This window comes from Nymphaea colorata, chromosome 6 (assembly GCF_008831285.2).
Source record: "Nymphaea colorata isolate Beijing-Zhang1983 chromosome 6, ASM883128v2, whole genome shotgun sequence".
NCBI lineage: Eukaryota > Viridiplantae > Streptophyta > Magnoliopsida > Nymphaeales > Nymphaeaceae > Nymphaea > Nymphaea colorata.
This window is the reverse complement of record NC_045143.1, coordinates 4527397-4551775: the sequence shown is the minus strand read 5'-3', so window position 1 is coordinate 4551775 and position 24379 is coordinate 4527397. Positions and strand designations below refer to the sequence as shown.

The following is a 24379-nucleotide window of genomic DNA, read 5'->3' as shown; positions in this document are numbered from 1 at the left end:
CTCTAGCGAGATCCTGCAGGATCTTGGGGCACCGAACGAGCCACCAGTGCTAAACATAGCTTCCTTTAAGCCCATCTCTTACTGGCCTAAACCAAACCCCAAGTGGATCACCATTCCTAACGATAGACGCGCCTGGCACCTGTGTTCCTTTGCTGTGAACAGATACAACAGCCAGAACCATGCTTCTCTCAATCTCTTGAAGGTGGTGTATGGACAGATGCTGGATCGCGGCACTGAGCATTTCACCTACCACTTCACCATTAAAGTTTCTGATAGCTACAGGGTGAAGACATACAAAATTGAAGTGTTCCAAGACTTGTCAGCTCCAGGCCAGCCACCGGTCCTCAACTTGGGATACTTCCACCGCCTCTAGATTAATGAACATTGTCCCCCTGCTGTTCTATATATATTTCTTTCAATAATAAATGCAAACGCACTTATATGTACAGTGCAGTAATTGTAATTCCTTTTTGAATAAGTGTGCTGCGAGCACTATGTCAAAGTGAAGAGTATGTGACCTACTCTTTATGATTATGAACCGACTTTTGTTTTGTTGCCGTCACAATTATCCATACTGCTTTGTTAATATCGTTTATTTTTATTTTATTTCATTTTTTTTTGGGGTTGCCGCTAAATAGTACATGCTTGTTGATGGGAAATTAAGCCATTTGTTGTATTTGGGTGGTCAGTCAATTCTTCTTGCGGACTGCGGAAGATATGTTCATTAGACACAAGGTTGATTTTGTATGCGTTAGAGATTGCATGAAGCTAATTTCTAATATAAGAACAAAGTTGTTCCTAGTAATAATCAGGTCTTAGTAAATGGTGGCACTTGCATTTCGGAAAAAAAAAACGGATATGAAAAAAAAAGTTATCTAATTAAGGAATTGGATTATATTCGGATTTAAAAATGGCATCTGATTATATTTGGATCGTATTTAGTTTTAAATAAATATCTTATATCGAATGCTCTTACAATTTGAAAATAAGGTAGATTCAAATAAGGTAGATTCGTTTCAAAATTTGATTTGTATATGAATGTGAAAATGAGACTGGGATTGTGAAATCAAATTTCATATTCGGATTCAGATATAACTTTTTTTGTGTTCATATTTGCATCTAAATATGTGAATATCCAAAAAAAAAACAGATACCATACTTAAGGATATATTTGATTTGAATCTGATTTGTTGACATGCTTACTTTAGGTTGTATTTGTTTCATCGCCGATCTGAATGATTTGAGATCTTTGGATTTCTAGATTTAAAATAAGATCATCCATAGTTTTTACATGTAGTCATGCTACTTAAAATCCTCAGTTTAAACTCCCAAAATATATTTTTTTATGCACCATAGAATTTAAAATCCGAGGCTATTAAATGCAACCTAAGAGAACGTGAACTCTTTCAACACATGGAATACGGTAGAATTCTGGTTTGAAAGACGTGCCTTTCTTCGAAAAGGCAGCGGAACTCCAGAAGTAACACAACTTTGCTCCCTACTTCAGAGAACGTGGACTCCTTCAACACATGGAATATGGTTGAATTCTGACTTAAAACAAAAAATGTTCAACTAGTCGAGCCAACTTGGGCTCTACTAGAACTCGGTTAAGCTCAATTCATAGTGCGAGTTTAATAAACTCGACTCCATAAAGCTTGAGTAGGCTCGTTTAACACTAATACTTATTCTTGTAATTTAAAAAACTTAAAATGGATTAAATAAAAATATGAAAATTTTAAGCATAAAATATATATAAAGGACACAAACTTAAACGAGTCGAGCTCAAGCTCATACTCGGTTAAACAAGTTGAGGTCAAGCTCACCTCATAAAGCTCAAGTCAAACTCGAGCCGAGCTATATGTGGGTCGAGTTCTAATTAGTCAAGCTCAAACCCGGTTCGCTTGTTTTACATCCATACTTGAAACACGCTATCTTTATTGAGCACACACTTGAATATTTAACTCTGCCTTCTTTGAGTTATGAAATTTTCTTGATTTGTATTGTCATTATATATCATTGCTAATATATTAATTAAGGTAGAGGGCAATTACAGAGCTAGGCCCTCGTTTTGACGATTGTGAGTAAAACTGAGGCCCATATCAGGAAAGCCAAGATGTGTGGCTCGTATTTGAGATTATTATATACGAACCAAAAGATTGAAAATCTAAAATAAACTTTTTCCTTTACTTTGTAAAGTAATTAATGATATCCAAACCGTGTTCGGCTAACTAAGACTAGTAAATTACTGTGTTGGTCATATTTTGGCCAATTAATTTATTTATGGAAAGTTTTGGAGATTATCAGTAGTACAAGCAGTCCCATCGTCAGCAGTCAGTATCTTTGTCAACTGGATTATGGATCACCCAAACCCAGATCCATGTGGGTTTAATTGAAACAACCCTTGCAGACCCTGTTGCTGTCGTAAAAATCGTAAACCAAACCCGAATACATGTGTTTTTTAGGCTTGCACACTGGTCTCGAACTCAGTGTCTCACGGTTAAAATCCAGATCCAGATCCAGAAAGAGCTGAGTGAAATTGAAACTTGCAGTAAAAATCCAAACGTGTTAGGTATCTTTTCCAAATTATGTGCAAAAAAATGTTGTCCTTTGCCTCAAGAACAGCCTTGAGTTTGTTGTCTTCGATTTGCTTTTTCCAATCTCCATTGTTTGAGAGAATCGCTATTGTTCCTTCCTCTCCCTGCTCCACAGTCAAATGTTGCAAACATTCTTTCATCACTTCATCGTCCACATCGGCCGCAGGAGTCTCCCTACACGGTACAGCTCCATATAGATGCCTCCCATCTCTGTCTCATCACCGCACCAAGTTTCCTGCCTCTCATCCAAGATACCACTTGGACGTTGACCCACGAGCTGTTCTCCACAGTCCAACAGCCCCACAGAATGCTCGAAACAGGCGAATTCGACTTTGTGTTGACTTGGTTTAATCGATTTTCTGTCGGCAAGAACTTCTCCTGCAATAACTCCAAAGCCGTCTTTAACATTCTTCGTTCTCTAGTTCCCCTTGTGGTTTCTGCTATCCCTCACCTTCCATAGGAACCATATGGCCGTGCGGAAGAAATCTTCCCAACGCCTGTCCATTGTTTTATTTTTATCCTTGAATTTTCTCTTGTGCTACCACAGCAGAGATTGGTTAAAGTTTGGGGGGGCTGAAACAGTATAGTATCTGATATATTTCTTGCAATAGGTAGGGAATTTAAAGAACAGGTGGATGTTTAATGAGAGTTTCCCCATACCTCTGCAAAATACAACGGAAGAAAGACCAGGCTTATCCTCTCTCGTTCGAAATAAAAATGGCATATCGTGGTCTCTTCCTTTAGTTTCAAAACAAATGAGGGCCATTCATGCAATTCTTAAAGTGAAATTTAGACAGCAAACGATGATCTTAGCGGGCACTTCCTAGAGTAAAGGGTGAAGCAGTGAGGCCTTCTTAGCGAGCAGGGGAGGCTTCTTTCGAATATTAACAGTTAATACTCAGTAGCAACCCAAACAAGGCATTGTAAACATCTCACATCAGACTGGCAAGTTTAACATGTCCTTAAGCTCAATAATTCCCCTGATTATGAAGAAAGAAAGCTAATGTCATGATCATTGCATTGTACCTAAAAGCTCCGAATGTGTCTGTAACAGTCTAGAATGTAGCCTGTTTAATTAAATGGAATGGTTAAATGCTGCGCAGCCAAAAGTTTGCTTCCTTCTTATAATTGCTCGGGTGGGATAATTTCTACTTTATGATGGTAGAACTGGTTTGCTCTTAATTTGGGGCAAACAGATCGACCGGCAAAAGAATCAGACTCCAGGGATAAAAAATTGCATTTGCCATTTATTAATTTCAATGATGAAAAGAAGGTATAAGATTTATTATTTAATAACATGTCAATGAGGCACCTTAATAATATGGCCTACGCACTTTGTTGGCTATTCATTTTTTCACACCTTCGTTTATGTTATACATCTTTTAGATGGTAGACTGCTAACATGCTGACATTTTCTGAGCTTTCATCAGGGATTGTGAATGTGTCAGCCTGCTTCGCAAAAGATTCAGATGATGAAATTGGTGACATTGATTCAAGGGGAGGTTTATGAAGTAGTAACGTCTCAAATGAACAAACAAGAGCATTTGACATGTGAAACAAGATTTGTAAGAGGGCGCAGCAACTAAACAAATCATTAACTGTTCTTATATAATACAAAAACTGCTGATTAAGCCCAATAAACTGATATAACAATGGGTTAAACAAATAACTGACTGGAGCAATGAAGCACAAAGAGATGTTATTTCGGGAACATCTGATGGTAACATCTGGAAGGATGAGCATCCTCACTAACTTTTCGTGAAACGTTTAAGTGGCATATATTTCTCTTGCAGTACTTGAACATCAAGCAAAAAAATCTGCATGATTATCCAATAGAAACTTCTATAAGCCCTTCTTCCAATCTGTAAGTCAGATTGCCCCCAAAATCAACATTCTCTAAGTGCTTCATCTCAGGTGCATCTATCACAATCAGTGGACACAACTAATGCTTCCAGCTTCCAAACAAACAAAACTTACGGTCGGTCATTGAGATACTAAGAGCATGGAAAGGATGGCATCCTCAAGCGTTCTTTCAGCAAGAGACCGAAAGATGGCGACAGGATCCTTTTGTACCAAAACAGATGCAGCCGACAACCAACTAAAACAGCACCTCGCCGTTCATTTTGGGTAGCAAAGTTACGAGGCAGTGAGATCCTGGGGGCAGCTGGTTTAACATTCAAGGAAAACACGGATCTGTCATGCACTCCGATGGCCGTATTGACACGCATGCACCAGCTAAAAATGTCTGTCCTTAAGCTTGAAGCACCTGACAGTGGACAATGTGACTTTTCAGGCGGCTCCTTCCAGCAATACTCGACCACAGGTTTGTGACAAATGTCTTGAAGTGTCCTTTGCCAGCAATTGTCTCCCAAAGCTGATCCATGCTCACCTCATTGGACTTTGACACATCAACCAGACTGATGCTCATGTTGTTGCGGATGATACAAAGCTTCCCATTGAGGGGAACAAGGGCAGCTGCCTCCAATGCTTGAGAATTTCCCAGGTGCAATTTGCTGTCTAGGTGTTTGCTCCAAGAATCGGTTGCTGCATCATATACTCGCAGCTTGCAACCATCCCTGCAGTCCAATGCATAAAGCTGGCCGTTCAAGGATACACATGGGTTGCGCCATCCAGCAACCATGCCATCATAAACTGGGAACCAACTGTTGCTTTCCGGAAGATAAACTTCACTCATGACCTGCCGATGAGAGCCAAGCCCTTTCAAAAACCATCTACCCTCGTAAACCACCCCAATAAATGGAACCATAGCGGTGCTCATATCTGCAATAAAAGACCATCTATTTTTATTGGGATCATACATTTCCGCTGATCTTAATGACCTGTGGACTCCTTCACTTTCCCCACCTGCAACATATAAACAGTTGTTGATAACACAAAACCCAAAGAAATGACGTCGCCTCAGCATATCTGGAGCTCTGTGCCACTTATTGGTCCTTGCATTATAGAAAATGACTCGCCTCATGGAACCTTTCAACGGATCTTTCCCACCAAACAAGTAAAGGTGGCAGCCACTTAAAACAGCACAACCAAATCCAAGTGCTTCAGAATATTCGCCTGGAACAGGTGGAAGTGGCTGCCAGAGCTGGTGTATTGGATCAAAGGCATGCCAAGAAATTTTTCCATCTTTATCTCTTTTAATTACATAGATCCATTCTTCAGCCATACCAAGGCTCTTCCGCAAAGAATAAAAGAAGTTTCCTACAAGAAGGCGATACCATCTTTTGCATACCAACCTAAGTTTCCTATGTTCTACACGTGGAACACGAATCAAGCATGCTATTGCAAGGTCATCTGGAAGGCCTGGCAGCAGTGGGGATTGGTTCCTACTCCTATCTCCTCTAACACCCTTGTTTCTTGACGAATGGATGGATGGCTTAATGTCAGGCTGAATGCAAAGCTTCGTTCCAGGGACAAATTTCTTAGCCCCGGCAACAGTTTTCAAGCCAGTGTCTACTCTACAAAAGCATGCTGCTGTGTCAACCTGGAAATCCAACCGAATGAAACATTAGATTATCAAAATGATGCTGGTAATGGAATCCTTTACAGCACAAGTAAAAGACAGAAACTTCATTTTATGCATATCCAGTATTTCTAAATTTTAAAGGTATTTCGAACTCATAGAAATGATGAAGGGAATAAGCAAGAAATAGAGTGTTCGTGTAGAGATAGAAATTGTTTATTTAATAAATATGTATGCAGATGGAAGTTTATACACTGTATTCTAAACTACTTAATCACAAGTATGCAAAAACATGGACAGTTAAATTTGAAGTTGTCCTTCAACTTCAAAAAGAGGCCTTTTTCCTTCTGCTTTCAACTTTAATATGCTTGTTTTCAAAATACAAGATTCATTCTGACTGACAAAATGTGAGCTGAGGCAAAACTCTTCTGTAACCTGACAACCAAGACCAGACACGGTTTCCTGAGAGCAGCATCCTGTCATTTGGTTTCTCGTAGGCTCCCAGCTCTTGAAAATCCACAGGATGCCCTAATTACAGCAGCTGAAGAACCGAGGACATACTTCCGCTATTACACGTTGTTACAATAATAAGGATGACTCTTTGACTCAGGACCAACTCACAATTTTCTTTTTTCAATTGAAAGTATGCAATCTTTTAATCAACAAACAATAATGAATTTTCATTACTGAAGCAACATGCTTACTGCAATATAGTTAACAATCATTTTGTGGTGTTGATCTTGTGGGTCTGTAAGTTGGTTGCATTAACTAATCAGAAAATAACAAAGGACAGCAAACGGTATTGATCCAAAATACTAGGACATGGGCTTCTTAATAAAACCTACTGATGTTCAAACGTGCAAAATTTGTTTTATGCTTACGGTGGGATTATGCAGCTTTTCATTTGACACATGCATATATTGGGACAATCATAAATATTTACAAATTATATTGGCTTCTTTTATTCATTCAGGCATATAGTATTAATCAATCAGGCCCATTTGATTGCCGGCAAGAATTTGCTTTGGTATGGTAAGGTTTTTCAATTGTTTCTTTTTGTTGGATAAAATTTTCCACATCAATACTAAGTTAACAAAAAAAGGGGTCAAGCATATGCCCTTTTTGCAGAAAGAGTTGCATACGTCCAGAACTGCGAGTTTACAAAGATTTTGAGGCAAAAGCTTTTCTCTTATAGAAGAAGCAAAACTTTCTTTAAAGAACATACGCTTTCAAAAGATATTTACCTTGTTTGGTTAGAAATACAAGCTCTGCAATTTGCAAAACTTTTGCTAAAATAGGTGAGATACCACCACATTTTCAACTTATAAAATCAAACATGACAAAAGTGTTGCTAAAATGGCTACTTTTGTAAGTCAAAGCTTTTCTCTTTTGCATAAGAAGAAAAGATTTGAAACTTTAGCTACAAATCTCAACCTTAGAATATCTTTTTCAAATAAAATGAAGCACATACTTCCATCTCTGACTTGACATCAAGTATCAAATTTCCTTTATCCAACAAAAGAAGACTAACATAAGGTCGGCCCCTGCAAAACTTTGGTCTAATGAAACTTTTTATAATAATTAATCAAGGCTGAATTGTATAGTTGCCTCTAAAAGAGAAATCACTAGAAGCTTAGAATTCTCCCCCCTCAGAAGCTTCCTCCACTCACAGATTTCAGTAAAGACTATTTTCATACTAGAATCAAAGCATTCCTGCCATGTAATACCATCCTCCATTATTCAGTGATTTCTTCCCACAACCGTGCTACTTCTAAATCTTCCTTCTCTTCATTCTTTCCACCGAAGTCATTTATGCTACCACCTTTTTTGTACATTCTTTGTCCTTTATCTTATTATGATGCTCTTTCTTTGCATTTCTATCTCACGTTTGGGATTCTAGTACCACCAGACAAGAAAACACCCTAATATCCTCCTGACATCGGTTAGATCCTATGCTGTTCACAGCAATATGTCCCCTTAATGTATTCCCTTCATTTTTGGGTTGCAGCTGTTGATCTTGAGTTTTGGGCTGCTCAGATAAAAGGTAAACAAAAATAAAGATGTAATTCAAGCATGGTTAATGCCACCCATTTGCTAAATATCAGAATATCAATGGCATATTATGGTCTGCTGACTCGCTGATATCATTGGGAAGTATCAGGATATTTAGAAATATTGCAAGAAAACATAATATCACAATATGATCCAGATATTGTTACACATTTTTCCAAGTTCAAAAATCTTTTACAGATTCAAAATTATTTTCTTGTTTCTGTTTCTTTCTAACTTAAAAGATCTAGACTCATCATTTTACATGTTCTGAAAGCTAAATAGTAAATACTACAAAGTGTAGGTTTTACACCTATAAATCTAATCTTTATTTAAAATTCCATGTACAATTCTTTTCTCTTGGACTCTTCTATGGATGTTTTTGTGCTAACTAATCAAGTTATATACAACTGAGCTAGAATCTCGGACAAACATTCAGCAGAATCCTGTAAACCTATCAGTATCTGTTGCTATAGAATTCGCCTCACTGATCCATCATAAGCAGTTTCCACTGCATTCTTTTCATATAAATCCTACGGCATCAAATAATACACATATATATAGGCACTTTTCAAGAATAACATAATGAAGCATCCATTAGAGTAGCTACTAGCTGCTGATGTGACTAGAGCTTGACTACTCACACTTCCACTGACAATTTTATGGCACTAGGTTTGCCCCATTTTCTACAAGATTACACTTATGCAACTAGTAGCTATAACTTTATTAATAAGATTTTTATATTATCTTCAAGTTTTAAGACTTCCATTTTGTGTGTGATAACAACACAGTTGTACTGGTTGTTGTAACTTGTGCTTGATAAGGCTGCCACAAACATATCTTGGCAGACCACCTTTATACAATTAACGAATTGCCTCTACTTATGTTGAATGCAGATGAATAGATGTCATAGAAGGTAAGTTTGCAGTCCATAGTCACAAAAAACGCGTTATTTTCGAAAAAAAGTGCAAGAAAATGAAATGCCATTTAAAACTTTAAAAAAAAAAAAGTGTTTCTCCATTTTTTCCATTTTTTAATGCCAATTTTTTTTTTCATTTTCTATTTTTTATTTGTTGCAAATCTACTTATCTTTTGATGTTTGTGTTACCATTTTCTCACATATTTTATTTTTCCCCATTTCAGTTTTTTAATTTAAAAAAATACAATTTTTTTCCCGTTTTTTCCCGTATTTTTCAAGCCCGCCGTATTATACCGAAAAAAAAACCTCGTCGTTTAAAACTTCGAGACATTATTTGTGACTATGGTTTGCACCTGCAGATGCCAGTTAAATTAAATTCTAAATTAGCACTAGATATCAAGTTGCAATTGCAAAATGCTCTGTTCCTTGTGATTAAATATTGTGAGAGGGTAATGACCTAATGTCCATGACAATATAAAATATAAATTAACAGTCCCAACTAGTAACTAAGAAACCCCAAATTCTAGTCCACCGCTTTTACCATATAAGGTGAAGCTTATGACATTGACAAGCCATGCAATCACTTCCAAAAGTAACCTGCCCTTACCATTCTCCATGACATGGTATAAAGTACAAACCAATCAGTATCTCCCTTATGTCTTGAGCTAGGTGCCACACAACAAACATGTGCCTAGCTAGTCCTGTCTAAAGGCAGAAAACACATTCTTTGAACAGACAAATGAGAACTGCAGTCTTAATTCTTAAATAAGAACAAGGAGTATAGGCACAAGTAGAGAATCCTCGATTGTTATTATAAAACCTTCCATTCCAGCCATAATGAGTAGAACTCTTCAGCATGATGTCAGCATACCAATTCCACCATGACAAAAGCAAGCAAATGGTACCACGAAATATGAAGTGGAAATACTGTTTGGTAGTCTAGAAGAGAGGCTATATATAAGTGAAAATGCATGCGCCTCTGTACGTCACACTATTTTTATTCAATCAACAAAAGCATGCAGTTTCTCTATGCAGATTACCCAAATAGAAAAGCTAGTAAGTTAGTAACAACTTACAAGCAAACTCGGCAACCTTATAGTCATCTGTGATTTGATATAGCATGGCATGTTTATGCTACGTAAAACAGTCACCCGGTTGAAAGCAACAGGCCATGAAAAAAACCACAGCTCCATGGCAGATAGATAGTATTCAAAGAACAATAGTTCAAATGTTCCTAGCTAACAAATTCACAGCCCTTCAGAAAGAAAAGGCTAAATCTTTGCAAAGGAAATAACTGATAATGCATGTGACTCATCAACAATGTCAACATACATTTTTACTAATGGATTAGAGTACTCAGAAACCCTCTTTTAAGGTACAAAGCAGTCAAAACCAGATCGGATCTTGGAAAGTGTCATAGGAAGGGGAAAACGTTAAATTTTTCTTGAAAGAGGAGAAGAAGAAAAATGGCATCTTATGAACGCAGGACCTACTGAAAAGCAGAAATTCATGACCCACCCACTATCTAAACTTCGATTACCCCAGAAAACACCACGCTCAAAAAGTGTTCCAACTGTGCGATGGGAGCAACATAACGCAATCTAACGCTCCCACTGACATCAATTGGACTCCATTTCCTAACTATGGTTTGCAGAGTTTTCCCCTCTAAAATCAGAAGTTCACATTTTTCTTTCTATCATACCCCTGTTTAAAGATTGCCATTTCGAAACCCAAATAAGAACTGCAGATGGACCAATAAATTTTCAAGTAATTAAGAACCACACAAATACAACCACGAAGACAGATCAACAGTTAACCATCAGCTCACTGCGAACTGAAAAACAGGACAATAGATCCGAAAGTTAACCCCACGGTCTCAATGGAGAACATCCGCTAAGAAAGAAGCCAGTTTTAAAATGAGGAAGAAGCAGAATAATGATGATGATGATGGGAACAGGAACGAAACAAAGAATCAAAAGAGAGATCGGTAGAACTGGACTCACCAAAGGAGGCTGAAGCCCACGTTCCATAACGATCCACACCAGCTCACCTCAAGCAGAAAAAAGTGGATCCATTTCACCCAAAAACTAGAAAGAGAGAGCCCAAGTCCTCAACCAAATACAACCAACAAGACTGAACTTTTTCACAGACAATTAGAGAAGGAAAAGAACCAGGTTATGGGCAGAAACTGGTACACCTCAACTTTCGGCCTGTAAATCGAATGCAGCCTAACTTCCGCCACCGCCACCACAAAGTCGGAAAAGAAAAACCTAAACCCAACCCCCCAGATCAGATACAGAACAACGGGTACCTTTCTATAGAACTTAAAGGAAAAGACGGGGGAAGATGAGTGGCGGTACGGTGGACTGAGAGCTGCACTCGGAGAGGAAAAACGCCTAACACAGATGACCCACCATTAAGCAAAAGAGGAAAAGGAGAAGAGAGAGAAAGAGAGAGAGTCAGTGGGTGAGTGGCGACCGGCGAGAGCATGAGCGTGTGGGAGATAGTTGGGGAGGTGGGTGGTCCATGTTAGACAAATTGCAGCCATGGGGAGTAACAAGAACGGTGAAAGACCCCATCCCAACGCAGACTCCACCGTCTTGCTATCATCCAAGACCAACCATTACCATCATCATAATCATGTAGCATATCATCAACTACAACCATGTATCATCAACACGGTTCACCGGCGACCGCTGATAATACTGTGGGAGGCACCCCCTCCTGCCAGTAAAGCCAAATATGGATGAGCATCCACCACTGCTTCGGCATTTACTCATGGAGGACGCTGCCATGACCTTAATAGTTAGAGCACCATTAAGTGTGAAAGGGACGAAATGACCGATTCGTCCTTCCTCGCATTTTCAAGATGAGATTGCCTGGGGAATTGAGATCCAAACTTGGGCAGTCTCACAGGCTAGTAGTCTGCAGCACCAACCACACGGTTTTGACTTGAAAGCGAACACACAGGTGCTGCTGGGCCCAAGCCATTGGCGCCATGTATATGGTCCTTCAATATGTTTCTTTTGTGATAATTTTCCATTTGATGCATGAAATTGATTCACCTTCGTTTGAAAATAGTCACTTCTCACGTTTCATGATAACCAACTTTCAAAGGTGCCAGCTGCGACCCCAAGTTGATGAATAAGTGGGATTCAGAATCATATTTCCACCCCGGCCACTTTGACTCAAGTTTCTCTAAAATGATTGACATTACAAATTTCTCATTTTTTCCAAAGAAATGAAACTTCAAATTTTAATGTTGAAGTACTTGGCGTGCTTGCTTGATAAGAAGTCAAAGTCCTTACCCTGTCTGTCATGTGAAGACATTAGTTTGGAAAGAGACAGGTGCGCAAGGGAAACTTGGAACTTGATTCTGGATCTTCACCTCAAGATTCGAACAACTTTCCTATTGTTCAAGGCTGCTTCTTTTTTGACAAGAATCCTGGGTTTAGCCCTGCCCACATGAAATTACACCACCAAAAACATACCCCAGGTTTGAATTGTCGAACCTTTACAACTTGGTATTTAAATTCAAGCCTCAGGTTCGAACTTTTCTTTAATAATGTCTTAACAGTTACATTTGACCTTCTGCAGCTACTTCAACTCTCATATATATGAAAAATAACCAGATTTCATGACTTTTTCCGTGGTACCTGTTTGTTTCACGTGAAATCATCCTTTTTTTGCTCCAAAGACCGTTGATTGTTAGACCCTCGACCTTTTCTCAAGATAAAAAGACAAAAGTCGAAATTTCAACATCGAACAACATCCCTCGCAGGGTCATTGGCCCCTGTTACCATATATGTTCGCTGTCCGACAGAGATTACTCGGAATGTCTATCACACTCCCAGCAGAAACTATAGTGCGGATCTTCTGTCATGGAGCAAAATCATTAGTAGTTAATACTGATTCTGTACAAAGAACAAGATACCCTGCCAAAAGTCCTTGTTCTTCTTGCTGTTTCCTTCTGTAACTGGTTTCAACCAAATCTTTCAAGCAGTATTGCTAGCAACCAACAAAATGGAGCATAGTCGCATACACTGCAGTCAACCAAGCTCTGTAATGCTTCTTATTTATCTATCTAAGGAAACAGTTCGGAACTTGTTTCCTGTATGTAACCTGAACGGCTCTCTCCTTAGCTGCTTTGCCTCAAGATCCAAACGAGTTTTGAACAATCTGGCAACGAACCACCTGGCAGTTACAGTAGGGAAAACCAGCTTCTAGGCTTCTAGCACTTCCTAATCACAGGGTGTTTGAATTTCACTATGCCAATAATTTGGTTCTTGCTACGCACAAGCACAAGTCTTCTCTTGCCGAATCGTCTGACTATGAATTCTCACACATTGGCTACTATCAGACACTTCAAATCAAGGCAATCTATTTATTCCACACCATCCTGGCACATGATTTCCCTTTAACTCAGCCAGTGAAACCCTTTTCTGACAAGAACTGGATTGAATCGTTGAAGGTTGTTTGTCTATCACTACCACAGAGAAGTGAATCTGTTAGTGCCTCAAGACAGAAAACAAAGCAGGGAGCCACAGGAGGAAACATAGATGCACCTTGTGACGTGTAGGATTCCGTGAACGGAATTTGACATGAATGGTACAAGTGAGAAATGCACTTTTCATAAGAAAAAAGCTGTATGATATTTTTTCCAACCATTTCCTCTTTCTCACAGAAAAAGGTTTTCTTTACTCGTAAAAATGTGGCTCCATCACCTCAACTTCAGTTTAGCTTTTGAGAAAGAACCAGGTGAATGCACGTCTGTATTACACCAAGGTGCATTTCTTTCAGCATTTTCTAAATTAAGGTCATTTGCTCCAAGTTTTGAGAGCCGCAAGAGAAAGCCATTTATGGACCTGAATCCTGTGAGACTAACTTTTATTTCGAAAACCACCTGTTACTTCTTTGGAGTTCCGCTCGCTAATGACATGCTTTTTCTCTATTTTTGTTGGTCTTTTTTCTCGTTGTTCTTCTGTAGATCTTCCTTTTCTCCTGGGCATCATAAGACGCCCATGATCCTGATTTCCCCCAGCATTGAAGTTACATACCTAGATTTGTTGGTTCTAGGTTGGTGCATTCATGGCTGGAGTTGAACCTGCCTTTACCCACTTCCCACTGATCTCTTTGGGGCGGCTCTTGTGTATTTTACAGACCCTTTCCTGCAACATTAATGTTATGTAGCTAAAGTTCTGCCATTATTGGACCTTCCTGCACCACGTGACAAAGACATGTCGACTGGAAAGAAGTAAAAGCAAGAACGCTAAAAGTAATATTAATTCTTGTCCAAGTTCTACATCAAGATCCAGCTTGAGACGAATTTAGAAGTTTCTTCCCGCACTCGACTACAGGCCATCTGAATCCTTCGTGGTAAAAATGCATTACACCTTGAAAGGGAAAAGGTAGAAGGATTAAATTTTCGTAATCCAAAAACTGTTGCTTTGACCAGGCAATAATAGATGTCAAAATTATAGTCATTTTGTCAATTATTGCGGCAACATTAAATTAAAAGCGTGTATTTATAAGTATGAATAATCTGTTAGGGCCCAAGGGATCAATGTAATGGGGCCGAGAAGCGGCTGTCTTATAGTCAGCAGTGGTCCGGTTTTCATGCGCATCATTATTTCGGTAAGCCGAAGATATAAATGCACGTTGTAAGGTTCACATGGCACGGTACTCCAGGAGTTTTACCGTTGCCGAAAGAGAGTTTTGAGTCCGGTTTTCTCTTGAAATTTATCTGGGAAAAGTAATCTGCCCATGTGCGTGTATGCGTTCTCGGATCAAACTAATGGCGTTAAAACCTTCATATCGGCCGCTTGTCATGTAATAGTAACCAATAGGCATCTTTTCATGTTTAAATCAATTAAAAGTATTATAAATTACTTTTAAAATGTAAAAAAAAATGACAAAACATGTTCGCGCAGAGAGAGAGAGAGAGAGAGTTACAGGACCTTTATATACAAGCTTTTATAGGATCATATGCGCCATTGTTTTCTAAGAATGAGATGATGGAAACTAAGCTATACATATAAAAGCCAAACTATTTTTCAATACTCCCACAAATGAGAAGTGAGACAAAAAAGGTGGGGGAAGCGAATGAGTTTTCTTAAACGAAATTTTTGTCTTCTTTGAAGTAAATTTCGAGCTTTTAAAAAACAACTGGAGTTTCTATATTTACAATTTAATATCCATTATTTGATTTCCTTGTAATTAAGGGCTTAAATGATTCTTATTAAGCTGGTCTGGTAATTGATAATTACCAGTTTATATATATATATATATATATCAAAATTTTCAGATATTTTTTGTCGTGCCGGTTGGGCAACAAACAGGGAAAAGTCGTTTCCAGGCGTTAATTCTGACGTTGGCATGGCTAAATATGAGTCCAAGTCCGAGCCAAGTACCTCGAAACTGTCATCCAACTTTGCATTTAATATAGAAGAAAAGCATTTGTCTCAAATGCTGGAGATCTGAACCCTTCTCAAAATAATTAAGTGGAAGTGATCCATCATGTTGTATGAGAACGTCTCTCAAAAGAAGGAAAATCGTACAAGACTAGGCTCAAAATTCTAAGGTGAAAAAGATTAAAAATTCAATTCTTTGATTGCATCTAGTAGCATACATCAATTAGCTGCATCTTCATAGTGTAACTTATATATAATAGATTGCATTCCTACAAAAGAGATAACCAAAACGTAGAAATCGCACTCTCAATCTCAAGAGAAAAAATAGCTTTCTTTTCCTTGTGATTATATTATCTTAAGAAAAAAATTGAGATTCTGTAATTAATGAAAGAGTGCATAGAACTCTTCCACCTGCGGGGACGGTGGTTTTACCTGCCAAGACAAAGTGACTAGCCTTTTTAATTTTTATTAAAGGGAGTCTTTTCATGTGACGACTGTTGAAGAAGTCCTCACCTGTAAAAGAGCACCATTCACATGGCTAGGAAGTCTGACGTTTCAAGTTGCCAAATGATGCCAAGAGTTCAATAGTTTAAGTCTTACAGTAATCTTTTAAGAGATTGTCAAACCCTAGCTTTTCCATCCTTCAGGGGAGCAACCTCCTTTGATACCCTCATAGTTCTTTTCGTCTATGGGGTCCTGGGCTATGTCGAGACTTGAGTAAAATACAATATACCTTTCATGCTGAACTAGCACCCCCAAATCAAACAAGCGGAGTGCTTGCTCCACACCTGCATGCCCCTCCGGCTATGCTACACCACTTATCTTGAGAAGGAAAAGAAAACAAAAAACTCTTTACATGTGGGTTCATATATCTATCCCTTAACAAGGGATGTATGGCAATTTAGGATCTTTAAAGATCGTCAATTTAAATTTATGTTTTTCTACATAGAGAAAGACATAGATATACTCACGAACTAATTACTTTGAGATTTAAGTTCCATGGATTCCAAAGAAGGTATATACCCAAATTAGGTGGCTTAATTGCCTACCCACTCAAGTATTTAACAAAAGGTTTGGTAAAGGCCCGAAAACTATATGGAGACAAACGGGTCAGAGGCAACTCTAGCAGTGTAACCAAATTAGGTCACTCCTTTTTTTGTGCAAGTTGGACTTACGGTTCCTTTGGACGCAAGTTGCTAGCAACGTGATCTAGATTAGATCATTCTTTTGGGTGCAACTTGGATGTAGGGCTCTTTTTGTTGCAAGTTGGATCTACAGTGTGTTCTTTTTAATTGATTCTGTTTGTGTGTTTTGAATTTACTTGGGAAAATCACCTTAGATTGAGAGACATGGCCGCTCATAAACGGACAAGGTGTAAGTAAAACTCCCGAAGCCATTATTACTGATATGTGAACTGATGGCTCAACCAATTGACATTTATGCCCAAGGCCAAAACCATCGGTAAAACGTAGTTTTAACCGTCGGCATAGCATTTGCTGATGACTTAACTACTGTCGGGGAAAATATCATCGGAACTCTGTTCCCGACGTCGAAACCCATCGGGAGATCGCCCTAGTATTCCCAGCGCTTCTATATGTTGGCAATGAATAAATTTTTCCCAACGGTTTGGAACGTTGGGTTCAATGTTTCTCCCAATGGATAAAACCGTTGAGATTGATACATACCTTGACGACGCTAAACGTCGGCATTTATTGGTACATATGGACGGTTAAAACCGTCGGGAATCTGACCGTTTGTACCTTGTAATTCGGGCATTTTATTGAGCCATTGCACGTGAGGATGGGTACTTGTCCATTCTAACTTTGTGACAGATTTAAAATGATTTAAGAGTAATAAACCTGTAAAATTGACTACAATCAAGGCGCTAATGATACTTAACTGTAAAGTTTATCAGGATGAGATTGAAAAAATAGTACTCAACTATGTATGATAAAGAGTGTTTAAAAGCAAGGGGATTGGCTTAGGGCTGGCTTCACAAACACGGGACTTGAGGAACACTTGTTTGTTATTGAACTACACAACACATAGAACGACATGTACCGGACAACATATCCTTCTCTTACCCCACTTTATTTTTGAAGAACACAGCGCACGCCCGACCCTTGCCATCGAAAACAAATGAACATCCAAGTCGGCCTCGAACTTCCTGCAGAAGCCAATCAGAGAGAACTTCATGCCGTGCGGAACGCAAACGGTCTCGTGGCCTCCTCCTACACGTCACGAATGGGCCCGATATTTCCAACTTCGAAATTCTCTTAAGAAATAGGACAAGGGGACACGGCTTGATGTTCTTTAATGAATAAGGACATGATTTGTATTAATCTTTTCAGGTTTATAAGCTTCTTTTACACTAAACGTTACCAAAAATGTTAGCAATGCATTAAAAATTAGTATACTTGTCGGTGCACGAATCCATCTGCCTATATGGACTATTCACATCTGGATCACGTTATTATCGAGATCCGCTCGTTACTGTGTCCTTGTGACATAGGGTCGTCCTCATTTCTAGATCTCAAAGGCACGAGATAATTGCACTTGAGTCGAGAGAATTTTGTTGGGAACGAGGCACTCTCCCAAGAGTAGATGAAGAAAAAAGTTACACAAACAATTTTTAAAGATTTTTTCGTGGTTAGAAGACTAAACTTCTACTATGTCTATGGCCGGATGAAGTTTTTCACTATTTAGGAATAAAAATACAAGACATAACCAGCCCTTCTTAAACATGGGGATTAAGACAACACTGTAAAACAAGAAAATTATAATAATATATTTCAAATCATTATATTTTTTATGCTTGAAGATAAACTTTTTAAATCTGAAGGGAAAAGTTAACAAGAAGCAGCTGGTGAAGATTCATTATCCCAAAAAATGCTTCACGAGTGAAGCAACTGTTCTCCTGTTTGAACTTTGAAGGTCAAAAGTTAAGGAAAACTGGCAGCGCATGCGCGATCAATTATTTCAACTATATTGTCAACTCACGTGAGTGCATGTAAACGTTTCCTATATATTATCTACTTTAGGTGAATTTATATATTATCTATGTATGATTTCTAAGCAAGAGTAACTAAGAAGCTAGTAATATTATAAAACAGCCATGCCTTAGTATATAAAAGATCAGTAAAAATATAATGCAGAGTACAAGTTTGGTAGGAATTCAAAGGAGGTGGATAGTTGGTTCACAATGTTGACGGGATTGTCTATCATACAAGATGGTTCTAGGCATTTGAAGGACGTCAGGGAAGTGGTATTAGCACATAGAGTGGAAGAAACAAGGACATTTTATGCCATTACGCCCAACCAGACTATAATTTATATATGTGGAAGAGGGATAACATGTTAATCATTATATAGATATATATACACACACACACACACATCACTGAACATAGTTTTAAAGAAAACAGGTGATGAAAATTAAGTTACAAAAATATAGAAACCTAGGTGCTTTTTCAAGAGTCCAAATATCATTCAAATGATAAGGGGAAAAAAAGAAGAAAAAAATGAGTTTCCTTATAAGAAATCCTTTCTCTCATTTGAGGAGCATTTTAGACTCTTGAAAAACAAGTTGACTTATATATTTGCAAGTTAATCTCCAATGTTTGTCTTCACTGAATCGACAACCCATGAAATTCTATATGAAGGTATGTTTGCTACCTGCTCTTCCGCACGTACAGGCACACCAAATTAAATAACATGTAGAAAAGGAAAACATGTTAATGACATAATTTTTATGTACAAAACACACAGTTAATGCACATTTGGTTGCACTTATAGTGCTTCATGAGTGTGTCAAACTAAGTGAAATAAGTGAGACATATTCTCTTCCAACTTTCTTTACTTCATTTCAATGTTAAAAAGCTATATCACTTTTTTATTGGCTTTACTGAGGTCAGTATGACTTTTACATGCTTCAAGGGACGTAGCATAGCTGGTCTAGCAGGTGGGCATGTAGAAAGTGCATTGCATGTTTGATTCTCGTAGATGCTAGTCCCCTAGACCATGAAAAGTGGGATCATGATAGTACAGTTGGCGAGTATACCATCTAATGTTGTCTATGACTTTGAAGGTAGAGGGAATAGAGAGGACCGCGGGTGTCCTCCTGCTCACCTGAAGGATAACCTTTAGATGTAGATAATCAAGCATTACTTTAAGAGTGTTATTATTTATAAAACTTCTATAGTTTTTGCAAAATTCTTGGTGTAGAAATGTGTTCGGTTTCCACTATGTCCGAAATATCTAGCATTTCATTCTTGCTTTGGTCATTGTTTGTGAAAATCACAAGCTGAGGATCCTAATAATGATATCTTATAAGCATGTTATTGTACTTAGTCGTATGGCCACACATGTACATAGAACCATATAGATTTGAATTGTTTATCTTGGGAGGGGATGATCGAGAATCATAACCTACACACTTCACCTGTTCATCTCTCTACAATTGCAACAAGAAGACCACAAGAGCCCACCAAAAGTTAAACCAAATTTCTACCAAGTAATATGTGAGTTTACAAGAAACCGTAGGTGACTTCTGGAGAACCTGTCCATCGCTAAAGGAGCAACTGTAAACTATTATGTCCAGTATTATATAAAGGACGAACACAAGGAGTTTGTGGAAACTCAAGGGAACTAATATTGTCAGGGATTTTAATCTATATATAAGAAAAGAATGACACAGACCTGATCTGACAAGCCGTTTGGCCTGCCTCGATTTCATATTCCAATAGACACCTACTTTGTATAATTAGCCAGACCTTAGAAAAAAATTTCCCACTTGAACGTGCATGGAGATAATAAAAACTTGATATCTAGATTGAAATTTATAATCCACAGAAATCCAAATCCAGCTGATGAAGTGTGATCCGCTGTTGTTTTTGAGGCCACCATTTCTAATATTAGCCTTCACATTGGACTTCTCGATTGTGAAACTTGGACGCACTACAATGCAGATTATTATTTGATCCTAAACTCAGGAAATCTAACAGGACAAGTTCCAAGCCGATTTTAATCATGTGAGGCAATATCAGAAGAATGATGAACAGAATGCATTCCAAATAGATGATGCAATTGAACTCCATCATGAAGGAACATTTCGTATGTATAACAGGTTGAACCAATCCTATTTTGGCACTGGTTTTCTAGCCCTACCTTTTCTCTCTTACTCTGTCACCTACTTTTTCTTTCTCCTTCATTTTCTTTGTTTCTTGCGCAACCATCCTCTGCACCCTAAGGTTGTGGGTGCATGGTTCTAAGATGGGATTCAAAAAAGTGAACCCAATAAACGAAGTTTAGATGCCGAGAGGGCAGCAAGAGTCCACCTGTCCACATGCTCGCAGTCGCCTGAATTTTCGGAATCCCATCTTTAGGACTTTGAAATTACAGTGACGGAAACGATGCATTAGTGCAAATCATGTTGATTATGATTTATGAGTCAGAAATTTCATATAGAGCTTTAATGTTTCAGCTCATTGAGGTCAGGAAATCTGTTTCTTCAAGTTAAATAAGCCAGTTCTGAGTTCAGATAAAGGAGGTGCAAGTTGTAGCAATCCCAAAGTTGCAGAAAATGAGAACTTGTTGCTCACGAATTCAGTATGTCTTATAGGCCATAGAGTTGAGCTACCTGAATGAGCATTCAATTCGTTACAATCTTCTCATGGTGCTTTAGATGGTTTACAGAACTCAGATCGACAACTTAATTAGAGATTATTTGCTTCTTCACTCCAATTATTGGTAAGTTTAATGTTCCAATGTACTCCCTACTTTCTTTATTGAGTTAACTTTCTTCTGCATTTAGTATGTCAAGCACTTTCTTTTTCTGAGAAATTTCATCAAACATGTGGGCAACTTTGTCACTTGACAGAACAAAAAATTATCCCACCCCAAAAACCAGAAAAGTAAACTTTTCCAAGATATTGTTGCTCATTGTATATATTTAAAATTAAGCACATGACTACCTATGTAAATGCCTTTTTTTTCATTAGATTGTCATTTTGATGGCATCTACAGGTTGAGCTGCTTCCATTACGTGTATATGTAATATGCTAAATGACCAAAAGATAACCCAAAATGAATCATAATAGCTATTGTTTTTTTGCCAGGATAATAGTTTGTTTATAGAATAGGTTCTTTATCAGGAGACGAATTTCTTCTCTGAAGAACAAGCCGCAATTGGACAGGCTCCTACCATTGTTAACTATACTAACTAAATCCAAAGCTAAAAATGCGCCGCAGATTAGAAGTTTCATTTTGCACTTCAAAGCAGTAAGAGGAGGCAGCAAGAGCGAGTTACGATCTCTCGATCGGTCCACCCAAAAAAGGAAAAAAGTTTTCAAGATTATAGAAAACGAACCAGAAAACTTTAGTGCCTACTTCAACTGGATCAATTTTACCCTCCAGAATATCATTCGTGATGTTAATAGTCTTTGATGTATCCACAATTATTTTGGGTTGCATTGTTAAAAGAGTAGAACATCTCCTAGCAACTTCATTCCACACTAGCAGCTGAGATGAAAAGTTACCCTGATTTTGACACCTAATAAGAGATACAAAATTCCCCATAGACATACCAAACCTTTTTTTTTTCTTGGGGGTTCTTAAACTGTGTGGCATTTAGAACATCGCGTAAGTGTTCCATGAATCTGCCTTAAAACATGAGTAGATTTAGGAAACATTTGTATAAGAGTTTCATGAATCTTTCTCAATTTTGAAGCATATTTGTGGAACACTCGTATAATGTTTTTAATGTCAAACAGACCCTAAGAGACTGCATCCGAGCCCCGACCTTTTGTTGCTTATCAAGTGGAGAATGGCATAAAACTCTAAGCTTGGTACCCATGCCTCTAAGGCCTTTGTTTGCTTAAGTTTACATCGAGGTTTAATACCCACTAGAATCGAATCAGAGACTGGCCTTGTACTAACAGCGGCCACAACGAGCTACACCAATTGTTGGGTTGTAGCCATGTGCCTGACCTACAATCTCATAACATATGAGTAGGCCCCTTTATGTGTTATGGTAATTAGTTACAACCTTTTTACAGTAGTTCTCACTAAAACTGAAAATGTTGTAACCCACTTGCTTTGTAACTGCCCAGCTGGGCATGCAGGAAATCCAAGGAAGCCTATTTTATAAGTCCAACGTTCACTCTGTATGATGTGTGATTTTTAATGACTATAGAGGGCTCCTTGAAGCGCTAGACTCACCATCTTTCTCTCTCCCTTCCTCTCCCATTTTTTTTTGTTGTGGGTTGTTGGTTTGGTGCAGGTTTAAGTTGCAAGCTAATGCTGTGCATAGAGATCCTCTGCGGAACATCAAAGTTCCAACACCAATCCACTTGGATTTATGTACACAATTCCAACTATGGTGGTTCCAAATGGTTTGCTAATGAGACAAACACAGTTCGAGAACCGATGTATGATGAAGTGTACACGATTCATTGGCAGATCCACATACAAGTTAGAGGAAAGTTGCCCTTTGCATGATAAAATCTCTTCTACAAATATAGATGTATATTACATGCGAGTGTCCCTCATCATCTAAAAGTCTATAATATTTCAAATTCTTGGCTCCACCACTCTACAATTTCTATCTTGCATGTGCATAACACGGTTTTCACAAAACATCGTGCTACAAGCTTGCTACACTTTCCAGATAATTATTTGGAAAGTTAAAACTCATTTTCTCTCCCATTATTTTTGCTGCTAAACTGCATTTTGCGTTTGATCTCAAGGGCGTCGTCCAGGCTTTTAGATTCTAGCTCATCGAATCTAGCGTAAAAATATGGCCAACGTTCACTTCATTCAGAAAGTTATATACATCTGATCCCATGCATGTAGCCTTACATAGCACTCTTAAGCTGGCTGCTTGCTTTTCTAGTTAATATGTTTGGTAGATACCATCTAAATATCAAATCACTAGTTATCAAAAGAAAATCTATCAATGAAAAATTAATGATGATAAATTTACACTTGAAATTACTATATGACAAGTGAGAAGTTGTGAAAGACGTCGTGACTTTGGACCGCCAAGTGGTCTACTTCTTGGAGGTTCCTTGTCATAAAAACCGGAAGGAGCCTAGCTTGGCAGCTTTTGACCTAAGAAGCATAGCATAGCTGGTCAGGTTGATGGGTTGTCGGTGTTATTCTCTAATAACTGTAAGTTCATCGAGTCTTTAATACAACTCTAGACTTTGGAGGCATATGAACAACTCTAGACTTTGGAGGCATATGAAAAGAGGGGAAGAGGGGTTTGGTCTCTCACCGGCCATGGGGTTATCTCCCACTCATAAAATACTAACTTACTAGTAGAACTTATTCTTAACACAATTTCCTCTACGATCCAAACCAAGTCTGGGCAAAACTCAGATTAGAGGAGTGTTCTGGTTCATTTATGAAGCATTTGGTTGCCTTTTTTACTTAAGATTTTTAGGATTTGAGATGGATTAATCAAATATTAGACCCTCTTTATTCTGATTTGATACGAGATTTTTCCTCATCGCAAAACAGTAAAATGAGAATTTTCAAAGTGAATGTTAGGTCTGACTTATGATCGTTATCGCAACACAAGCTAAAGAGATATATCAGCCACCAATGTGAACCCCATTGCGAGAAAGAAATCTGTTCGGAAATCTACAATTATGCAAATGAAAGGACATAAATCTTATAGTAATATGTTCATTTTGATAAGGTAACTCTAAATGTCAACGGAAATCTTTTGCCGCATCAGCAAAAAAAACATGCTAACGATTTGTAGATTCAAAATCTGAATGTAATCAAATCTCACCCAAACGGGTGTAGATTTTAAGGCGGACCCAAACGTTATGGGCCGCAATCCGTTTGAGCCAGATCTAATCGGGTTGGAACGTGAATCGGGTCGGGAAGAAGGAGGTATAAAATAAAACAGAGCCGGAAA

The 24379-nt window shown here is 38.2% G+C and overlaps 1 protein-coding gene across 1 annotated transcript; it reads right to left on the bottom strand.

The window, feature by feature from the left end:
- Window positions 1–4177: 4177 nt before the first annotated feature.
- On the bottom strand, window positions 4178–11828 carry LOC116255869 (F-box/kelch-repeat protein At1g55270-like). The gene is made up of 2 exons (XM_031631949.2): window positions 11047–11828; window positions 4178–6096 (listed from the first exon to the last, which is right to left on the bottom strand). The coding sequence occupies exons 1-2, from the start codon at window positions 11071–11073 to the stop codon at window positions 4846–4848; spliced, it is 1278 nt and encodes a 425-aa protein (XP_031487809.1). The 5' UTR covers window positions 11074–11828; the 3' UTR covers window positions 4178–4845.
- Between the last annotated feature and the right edge of the window lie 12551 nt (window positions 11829–24379).

Coding starts and splice junctions, on each gene's coding strand:
- LOC116255869 (XM_031631949.2), bottom strand. CDS start 11,073: ATGGAACGTGGGCTTCAGCCTCCTTTG. Junction 6,097..11,046: donor GTGGGCTTCAGCCTCCTTTG/GTGAGTCCAGTT, acceptor TTGGATTTCCAG/GTTGACACAGCAGCATGCTT.